At 43.4% G+C, this 11,040-nt stretch overlaps 1 protein-coding gene across 1 annotated transcript in view; it reads left to right on the forward strand.

Annotated features, from left to right (window-relative positions):
* The window catches only part of LOC110288008 (cationic amino acid transporter 3-like), a gene marked incomplete at its 3' end in the record, with an annotated part of 21,910 nt that extends 13,025 nt beyond the window's left edge, over positions 1 to 8,885 (forward strand). The window contains 1 exon segment of the mRNA XM_021154471.1: positions 8,711 to 8,885. Within this exon segment, the coding sequence (XP_021010130.1) occupies positions 8,711 to 8,885 (175 nt within the window).
* Positions 8,886 to 11,040: the final 2,155 nt, after the last annotated feature.

The raw sequence follows: 11,040 nt of genomic DNA on the forward strand, positions 1-11,040 counted from the left end.
TCCCTTTAGTTATTTAACTGACAGCAAAATTTAGGTATTTACATATTATAGAATGATTAAATAAAACTGATTAATATATCTGTTTCTTTTTATGTTTGGGCAGAGTTAGTCTTCTGTGGCTAAGGTCAGACTTGAACTTGATCTTCTGAACATTATTATTTATGGAGAGAGAGAGAGAGAGAGAGAGAGAGAGAGAACACATGTGTCACAGTGTTTGTGGAGGTCAAAGGACAACTTTATAGGTTCCTTCTCCCTTTCCACTTCTCATGGATTGAACTCAGGTATTTAGGCTTTTGTGGCAACAGCTTTACCCACTGAGGCATCTTGTTGGCCCCTATATCCCCTCCCCTGCCCCCCCCCCACCTTAAACAGTATCATAGCTGAGAACTGTCATGAGCTCCTGACCCTTCTGTCACCAGTTCTCCAAGTGTTGGTATTATAAGTGTGGACCATGCTTGTTGTTGTTTTTTGTTCTGTTTTTCAAGACACAGGGTTTCTCGATGTAGTTCTGGCTATCCCTGTAACTTACTACAGTAAGTTAGACCAAGCTGGCCTTGAACTCAGAGATCTCCCCCATGAGTGCTTGGATTAAAGGCAAGTGCCACCTCTGGCCTATCTTCATGCTCAGTTACTATGGTGCTAAACATCATGCCAGGGTTTTAAGCACATTCGGACAACCAATTGGTAAACCAAGCTACATCCCCCAGCCCTACGTTTATGTTTTGTGATGAAAACATTAAAAAATTTTAAACATTTCCCAGATATATGTGCATTGTTCATCTGTGGCAACATATATATGAACTTGGAGGATGTATATTATGTTAAGTGAAATAAATGAGGTTTGAACAAATATGACTTTATTTTTCTGTGTGTGTATGTGGTGGGTACATCTGTGCTATGTGTGCATGTGGACACCAGAGAACAGCTTGTGGGAGTCAGATCTGTCTTACCATGTGGGCTTCAGGCTTGAACTCAGGTCATCAGACTTACTAGCAAGTGTCTTGACTAGCTGAGCCATCTTGCCAACTTTTTTTTTTTTTTTCAAAGACACAGTTTCATTATTTAACCCAGGTCGGTCTCCACTCAGGCAACCTTCCTGTATTGACCTCTTGAGTGCTGATTGTAGTGCATGCCACCACACCCAGCCAGATGGCCGAATGCTCAATTCCTATTAAGATTCACAGACATGCTGGCTATGATGGCATATACCTGAAACATATTTTTGGTAGAAGGATCACAAGTTTGAGGTCAGCTCAGCTTTCATGGTGATGCAGTGAGGTGGTGTTGGGAATATCAATCAAACAAAACAAAAACAAATATGGGCTGGAGAGATGGCTCCGTTATTAAACTTGCTACAGTACCTGGCTTTGATGCCCAGCATTCTCGTGGTTGTTCAACTGTTTGTTACTCCAGTTCTAAGGAATCCAACACTTCCCACTGGCCTCTGCAGGCTCCTGAAAGCATGTGGTGCATGTACATACACTCAGTTATACACACACAAAACCAGAAATAACATGTAGAGACTGGGTGAACACAAAATTTACTATTGAAGCTTTATCAAAATGTGAACTTTTTCTGCTGTGATGGGTGGGCATCAGAGCCAGAGACTTGCATCTTCCATGTAACTGTTCTATTCCTGAGCTGCACCCCTACCCTGTTTAGATATCAGAAAAACAAGTATGATAATCCTTTTTTTTTTTTTTTTTTTTTTGGTTTTTCCGAGACAGGGTTTCTCTGTAGCCCTGGCTGTCCTAGAACTCACTTTGTAGACCAGGCTGGCCTCGAACTCAGAAATCCAACTGCCTCTGCCTCCCGAGTGCTGGGATTAAAGGCGTGAGCCACCATGCCCGGCCTAAGTTCCGATTTTTGAACTTCAAGATGGTATGACAGTGTACTTAGTATAATCATAGAATAATAGACTCTTCAATATCACAATGGTGCTAAAGTGTACTCGATACAACCACTGATTTTCACTTTTGAAACAATATTTTTCTTCTTGTTCTTTTTTTATTTTTTTATTTTTTTTTGACACTGGGTTATGCTATGTAGGTGAGTCTGGAATCTGGTATATTGCTCAGGCTAGCCTTGAACTCTCAATCTTTCTATCTCAGCCTCTTGAGATCACAGGCACTTGCTACTATCCCTGGCCATTAGTCAAGAAATTATGTGAGACACTCAACATTTTACTACTGAATAACTTTGTGTTGGATTTTGCCCAGGCTAAAGCGTGTGTTCTCTGAACACTGAGGAAGGCTGGGTTCAAGCTGTGGAGCTTGATTAGCAAGCTGTCTTACGTGCATTTTCAATTGCTTTTCTTCAGTGCATGATAAGTTTATCAGGGTGGTGAGCAGCTTGTGAGTGTCACAGAGAGCAAAGGGGTGGGACAGTAATGCTAGCTGGCATGGTATATTGCCAAGACTTAAGGCTGTCTTTCCTAAGAGTGTCACATGAGCAGGGTTGCTCCCTAGAATGAGCCTGAAGTGTAGTAAATGGTGGAACAGTGTTGGTGTGCTTCTATGAATTTATCAACCAACTTATTCAGTAAAAATGCCAGTTTGGAAGGATGTGACCACTAAGAAAAGTGATGTTTATAACTCTTCCAAATTCACCTCTGGAAAATGACCTTGGAAGGCTGGCTTAAGATAAATTACTCACCAAAAAAAAAAAAAAAAAAAAAGAACAGATGTATGCCAGAGGCCTTGGTAAACGCTTTGTAGTCAGTCAATGCTTTCAATGTTTGTGAGTCTTCGGATGTTCTCTGGGATAGCTTATTGTAAACCTTCCCACACTCTTTTACACCATTTTGCCATGTGAATTTTCTCATGCTGTCTAAGCTGGTGGCTATGACTAAAGACCTTCTCACATTCCTCACACTCACGGGTTTTCCCTCCAGTATGAATTCTCTCACATTTAAGAAGGCTTGATCTGTATATAAAGGTTTTCCCTTAGTCCTTACATTTCTAAGGGGTTTCCCCAGTGTGAATTCTCTCATGCTGGGTGACGTAATAGCCACAATTAAAGACCTTCCCATATTCTGCAAATTTATAGGGTTTCTCACCTGAATGCTCTCTCTTGTGTTTAACCAGGCTTGACACCCATTAAAAGGCTCTCTCACATTCCCTACATTCACGTGGCTTCTCCCCAGGGTGAATCATCTGATGCTGAGTGAGGTAGTTGATTGTAGTGAAGGACTTCCCGCACTTTTGGCACTCAAAGGGTTTCTGACCTGTGTAGATTCTCTTATGCTGACTGAGGTTGGAAATACAAATAAAGGCCTTCCCACAGACTTTACATTCATAGGGCTTATCATCACTGTGGACTCTCTTGTGTTGCAGAAATTTATAGAGATGGCTAAAAGTCTTCCCACAGTCGTTCCACTCAGAGTCTCTCTCCCCAGTATGAAGCTGCTGATGCAGATTGAGTTCATCACCTCGTCTAAAGGGTTCCCCACAGTCTTTAAATAAGGATAGTTTTTCACCAGTGTGAATTTTCTTATAAATTACAAAGCTCAAACCCAAAAGGCAGAAGGCCTTTCCACAGATGCTACATTCATGAGGTTTCTCCCAGTGTGAATATTTTGGTGTTGAGTAAACTGATTACGCCATAGGAAGGCTTTCTTACCGTTTTTACATTCAGAGGGCTTCTCACCAGTGTGCATTTTCTGATGCTGACTAGGCTGAGTCCCATGACTAAAGGCCTTCCCGCAGTCCTGACGTGAGAAGAGGCTCTTCTTTTGAGGTCTCACAAATAGTATATCACAAATGGTATTTCTGTATTGGTGGGTGCTTTTCTAGACCAGTCTGTTAAATCATTGACATCTTTTTCCACAGAGCCCTGTGGTTATTCAGACTTACCCTCACCAATTCTGTCAGGGTAAGGAGATGCACTTTCGTTACTTGTCAACATCTCTCAAAAGCTCAGTCCATAAATGCTTCTTTTAATAGCTAAATTGTTGGTCTCATGAGATGATTCCATAGTTGAAAGAAAAATAATAAGAAAACAAATTTATTTATTTTAGGTGTATTCATATTTTGACTGCATTTCCGTATGTGCCTTACCCTCCTGCCTGCTGCCAAGCAGGAGGTCAGAAGAAGGCATTGATTGCCTAGAACTGGAATTACAAATGGTTGTGACCCACCCACCATGTGAGTGCTGGTAACCAAACTACGGTCTTCTGTAAGAGCAGCAAGTGTTCTTGACTGTTGAGCCACCATGTGGTTGCTGGGAATTGAACTCAGGACCTCGGGAAGAGCAGCCAGTGCTCTTAACCACTGAGCCATTTCTGCAGCCCTCATTTGTTTCTTTTAAAGGGAATCAGAAGGTAAAACTAAGCACAATTCAAAGCCTTCCCTAGCAGAACTGATTTTCTAGGACCACAGCTGTTAGTGAGGAAACACCATGGGAATTCATGTTAAAGCCAAATGAGAACACTAATTACTGTGGCAGTGACTCTCTGCTCCAGTAAGTGTAGTGGTTATTCCTGGTTGTCAACTCGACTATATCTGGAATGAACTACAATCCAGAATTGGAAGGCTCACCAGTGATCCTAATCTGGAGGCTGGGAGATACAAGTTTCTGACCTGGATCTTGGCATGGAGATCTTGAGGCATAGTGGCTATGAATTCCAGAAGATTAAGACTGGGAGATCTCTGAGTTCAAGGTCATCTGGGATTAAAGGCGTGGTGGCACATGCCTTTGATCTGGGCTACACCTTCTGCTGGAGGACATTGGAAGAAGGAAGATTTACTCTTTCTCTTCTTCGATTGCTTGCCTTGTGCAACTGAGCAACTGATAGATCTTTGGACTTCCATTCACAGCAGTTGCTGACCATTGTTGGGAGTTGGACTACAGACTGTAAGTCATCAATAAATTCTCTTACTATATAGAAACTACCTATAAGTTCTGTGACTCTAGAGAATCCAAGTAAACACGAGGCAGGTGGACATAGATGGATAGACACATTAGGGTTATCATTACCATGATGAGATACCATGGCCAACTTGGGAAAGAAAAGGATTATTTGGGATACATTTCCACATCACTACTCATAATAGAAGGAAGTCAGGACAGGAATTTCAAGCAGTGCTGGAATTCAGAGGCAAAAGCAGATACAGAGGCTAGGAAGCGGTTGCTGCTTATTGGCTTGCTCAGCCTGCTTTCTCATAGCATCTTGGAGCCCAGGGGTGGTACCAACCTCAATAGGCTAGGCCCTCCCCCATCAATCACTAATTAAGAAAATGGTTTTACAGGTTTGCATACAGCCTGATCGTATGGAGGCTTTTTCTTTTTCTTTTTCCCCTTTTGAGACAGGGCTTTTCTGTGTAGCCCTGACTATTCTGGAATTCACTTTGTAGACCAGGCTGACCTCAGACTCACAAAGATTTGGCTGCCTCTGCTTCCTGAGTGCTGGGATTAAAGGCACAACACCACAACTAGGTTAGTGGCATTGGGGAGGGATGGATTATAGGTCAACTTGATTTAGTTATTCCAGAATCTATACAAGTTTCAAAACACTGTTTGGTATTACATAGCCTAGATGACAGGGTCTTTCTACATAGGCCTGACATTCTGGGAACACACTGTGTAGACCAGACTTATCTCTGCCTCCCAAGTGACCTTGAACTCACCCCCTCCGCCCCCTTCCCCCATGACAGGGTTTCTCTGTGTAGCCCTAGCCATCCAGGAACTCAAGAGATCCACCTGCTCTTGCCTTCCAAGGACTGGGATTAAAGATGTGCTCTGCCATGGCTTGGCTAACTAGAACTTTTGATCTTCTCAGAAGCTCTAGAACTACCAGAGTGGTAGTATGATTGAAAATGGCAACAATGTTTCATATACTTGTCTGCGTAGACATCAGGAAATGGAATTGTTTGGGAAGGACTAGAAGGTGTGCCCTTGTTGGAGAAGGTGTGTTACTGGGGGTGTGCTTTGAGATTTCAAAAGTCCTTGCCAGTCTCAATCTCAGACTCTGCTTGTTGTCTGTAGATCAGGATATAGCTCCTGGCTATGTCTTCAGCACCATGCTAGCCTGCCTGCATGCTATCACATTCCCTACCATGATGATAATGGACTAACCCTCTAAAACTGTAAGCAACCCCCTAATTCAGTGTTTCTTTCTTTCTTTTTTTTTTTAAAGATTTATTTATTATTATACATAAATATAGATAGCTAACTTCAGACTCACCAGAAGAGGGCATCAGATCTCATTACAGGTGGTTGTGAGCCATCATGTGGTTGTGGGATTTGAACTCAGGACCTTTGGAAGAGCAGTCAGTGCTCTTACCTGCTGAGCCATCTTGCCAGCCCCAGTGTTTCTTTTATATGTTGCTTTGGTCATGGTATTTCTTTACATAATAGAACAGCAACTAAGATAACCATAATGCACATTTGTCAACATTTCCTTCTCAGTACTGGGGACTGAAGACAGAACTTTCTGTACTCTCAGCAAATGTCACTGAGCTATATTCCTAGCTCACTTAATCTTTTTTTTTTTTTTTTTTAAGTACTAATGGTATTTTAAAGTAGTAATCACAGGCTGTAGAGATGGCTCAGTGGTTTAGAATGTTTCTGGATCTTTTGAAGGATGCAAATTAGATTCTAGGCATCCATGTTGGGTGGTTCAAAATTAACAGTATGTTCACCTCTTGGGGATTTAAAGCCCTTTTCTGGTCTTTGGGCAACAACACAGACATAGGGCACACATACAGACACACATATACACATAAATAAAAAAACCTATAAATTATCCCAAAATTACAAATGCCCCCTCTCTTAGACCAAAGAAACAAACTAAACTGGCATCTAGAAGCATTTTCCTGCACCATCAAATTCTTAGAAAAGCAGAACCTACAGGAGGATTTGAACAGTTCTCCAAATGAGTCAGTGCATTAACAGAAGGCTGGTCAGTGGAGAGCCTGCTGTGTGCCCCTAACACATCTTTGTGGAGCAATTCCAGGGCCAACTGCTACTAAGGGAGAAAAGAGAAAGGATGACCTCACAGAAACAAGATCTTTAATAACTAGATAGCAATTCACCTTCACCTTACAATTGGAAACTTCTGTCTGGGGATGGCTCCTTTTTAGCAGGCTTGGGGGAAAGAAGAGTACATGGTTGAGACATTAGGACCTTTCTGAAGCTTACACATTTATTAGAGTGGCTTACAGGCTGTGGTCCAGTTAGTCCAATAATGGCTGTTTACCAGTGCAAAGTTCAAGAATCCAGTTCAACAGGCTAGATGTTTCATCTGGTCTTCTGTACATGTCCGAACTCCCCCAAAGTAGGGTCTAATGCCAGTGAAGGAATGAACTTGACAGAGAGAGAAAGAGCAAGCAGGCAAAGAGTCAAAACTTCCTTCTTCCATATCTTCTATGCTAGCAGGTGTGGTGACTGATTTAAGGAGGGTCTTCCCCCATCTCTAATGATCCAGAAGAAAACGTCCTCATAGGTGTACCCAGCCACTTAGGTTTTAGTTAATTATAGGTGTAGTCAAGTTGTTAACCAAGAATAGCCATCACACATTTAAATAGGGGGAGGCAAAGATGACTACTAGAAGTAAAAAACGCATTGTTTTACTGTGGAAGAGCCAATTCTACCAAGTTGTCCTCTGACCTCTGCATGTGTACCATGGAACACACAATCACATGCTAATCATTAAAACAAAGAAACCCACTCCACAAACAAGGGCAAAACTAAAAGCCAACCAAATCTGGAACACACAGCTGTCCAGAGGCAGGAGGAAAAAAAACTCAGAAAGATTAGTGTGTTTATGGGAGGTGACACTAAAATAGGCAGTTGTTCCTTCTACTATGTCTCATGTCAGAAAAGTTTGTTAGGAAATCTTGAAATCTTGAAATGGGAATGGAAAGGCACATTTGAGTCTTTTTCTTGTCATTTATGCTGTCTTCTTTCTAGAGAGTACATTTGATAGCCTCACCCAAGATACAGCCTGGTCACTCTTTCTGCGCTTTCTTTTTGGTCCTGGGGATGAAACAATTGTGAAAGTTAAATACATGATATACCACTCAATGAGCAGCCCTCCAGGGAATTAAATGACAGGATTATTATTCCCATGTCCTGCCAGGTACCATTGCTCTGAGGTCAGTGGTCACAGGGTTGAAGGGTAAAGGAGGAGGAAGGTTTGTCAAGTGTTGGTTACCATTCAGCACTTGTGTCATTCAAGAGACAATGTATTTGGTGTCTCCAAATGGATGCCCACCAGTCACAAGTTCAGAGTCACCTGAAGCTCCACTACCTTGACAGGTGTACAGCTAGTGGGGGGTCCTACAGAGGAGTGTGCAAGTGAAATAAAATAAGGTTAAAGACCCTCAATTATTAGATATTAATTTACCTACCTAGTTAGTGATTTACTTAAAGCACTGCTTAAAGACCCTTTGCTACTTGAGGTTTCTCCTGGCCACATGGTTCTGCTCCACCTTTGCTTCCTCCTCCTCTCTATCTGTCACTCTCCCAACCCCCTGTCTCACCTTTCCCTCCATGGTCCAATCACAGGCTTTATTGACCAGATAGAATGGGAGAAGGTTCACATGAGCTCACATGAGATTGACTGCTGGTTGGGCACAACCTCTCTTGAGGAAGCAGAATTAACATCAGAATTCAAACAGCATGAGGACAACACGCAACAGTGTAGGAGTACTTATTCCATAGAGTCCCACTATATTTCTGAAGGCCCCAGTGACATCTCCTTTACCAGTTCTCCAGGTGGTCTGGAGGGGCTGCCACTTCCTGGTCTCTCAACCCACTGAAGGTCTCTGGAACTGGGAAGCACGAGGCTCCAGCTGGACTGCTGAGCTCCCTTCGAGTGACCGAGGTGATCATGAGAGTCAAGACTGGAATGGAAGATGAGAAGACTAGGTTGGCCATCTTAGGTAAGGATCCCTGGGGGAGATGGGCAGGAAAAGCCAGCATGGGCTTGGTCATCCTGCAAGAGACTGCATCCTAAGCCATAATGGTATACTGTGATGGCACTGGTCTCCAAAAACAAAGGATAGATTTGTCAGAGAAATAGACTAGGAATTTAAAATGGGAGTGGATAATTTACAAATGAATGTGTGAATGCTTGTAATGGTCTCATAGCCCTGTGGGTAAGGGATTTGACTGAGTGCCCTGTGGGTGTGGGATTTGATTGAGAGCCAACCTGCAGTTCAACTGAGGTCATCTCACCTGAATGGGTAGTCCCCTTCAGTAATAGGAGATAACCAAGCACGAGGATAAATGTAAGGGTCCATGATTCGCCAAAGATACCCTGGACTCAAATAGTATATAAATGCAAGGAATGTTTTATTCTGCAGAAGTCCAGCATGCTGGGGTTTCCCATTACCAGAATAGAGAGACACTCAAGTAAACTTGCAGGACTGATTTAAAACACATTAGGGAATTCCGAGGTATGTGACCTCTATGTTAATTTGTTGGGTCCATCTCTTCAGACATTCCATTACCAGGGGGCTGGAAGCTTGCTGGGGGATGTCTGGAAACTGCTGCTGACCCATTTTCCTTGCCTCGAGCCAGGTGGTGGGGCAGCTTCTGAGGCCTGGACTTGTCCAGTTCTTGGAAACAGAGATTTAGGCTCAGTTTCGTTAACTGCCAATTTAAAGCCTGGCATGGAATGAACCTAGCCTTCTTATATACATTTGGCCCTAAAGTAAGACCCCTTAAATTGTTTCTGAGGGGCTGCCCAGGCAGACACCTGCTTAAGGGAGAAGCTGGTCTTTACTGCCTCACCCCACGCACCATAGTTGGGTAGCACATAGAACCTTCTCAAGCTCCTGGTGTGGGAACTCTTCTAATCATGGAGTCTCCACAGTGTGAGTCTCCCGTGTGAGACCCAGTCCTACAAGCCATGATGAGCAACGTTAAAGGAGGCTTTATGGCTGGCTATGGAACAAAGATGAAGTCCTTTAAACTAAAGACTGTGTGAAACTGACTGACCTTCCTTTGATGCTGGCTGACCACCTGAAGGAGCTCTAGATTCACGCTGAGATCTGTTTGAGATTACCTGGCCACTCAGACCACTTCCTAATTCATTCACCTGATTCATGGTGTTTCTTGGCCTGAGACTCACTAGGATGGTTTAGCTACCAGATACTGATACCTTCTCAGTCCCAGGTCATATTGACTGCTTGAAGACACCAAGGAAGCACCCCATTAGCTTTCCCCAAGTATGAAATTTTGCCTGTGATGCCACCTCGCTACCGGCTTCAACTGCCAGCACCACATGGCTCTGAGGCAGTTGGAAGGCCACTTGATCCTGCTCCTCTGGTGGTATCCACCTAGACACAGTGTTCACTGACCTTTGCAGACCAGTCAGCTCTGCCAGACTCAACTACATGGGGATGCTCAACAGACTTTGCTCAGCTGCTGAATTCCCAGGTAGAACCCTTTCTGATGTGCCACTGAGGAAATGTCAGCCTCCCCCCACTTCCCTCCAAGAAGGTGACAGCTATGTAACCAGATCGGAAATTCAGCCACACACTTGTCTGGAGAGGAGGGAGAGTCCTTCTATAATTTCAGGGAAATTATAAAGGAGATTTTCTTCTTGCAGGCAGACTTATAGGATGGACTGCTCCCTGATTTAGATATGGAACCTTTTATGGATGGGAGCTGAAGCCCAGAACAGGAAGAATAGCCCCTCATATCGAGACACTTGAGGTGACAATGTATCAATAAAGGGGACTCCTTATCTCAGGGACAAAGCAGTTCAAAACAGAAACCAAACCCTACAGGTCATAGAAGCTATCTGCTGGCCCTGGTCCTCAGCTGTGGCTCACACAGAGTCAAGGTAGAGTGAGTCTGGGAAACCAACTAGCAGACCAGACACCTGTGCAGACCCAGCCCTGCAATCCTCTCCATTACTACCAAGAGGGGATGTTTACACTCTGGGTGCCAGCAACTCCCTTCATAGAAACCAGGAGAAAGAAAAGGAACAACAAATAGAGGGGCTACTGAAAATCAGGAGGCTGGTTGATTACCACAGATAGAAAAATAGTAATTCGGGCTGGTGAGATGGCTCAGTGGGTAAGAGCA

This window comes from Mus caroli, unplaced genomic scaffold (genome assembly GCF_900094665.2).
Source record: "Mus caroli unplaced genomic scaffold, CAROLI_EIJ_v1.1 scaffold_14662_1, whole genome shotgun sequence".
NCBI classification, from domain to species: domain Eukaryota; kingdom Metazoa; phylum Chordata; class Mammalia; order Rodentia; family Muridae; genus Mus; species Mus caroli.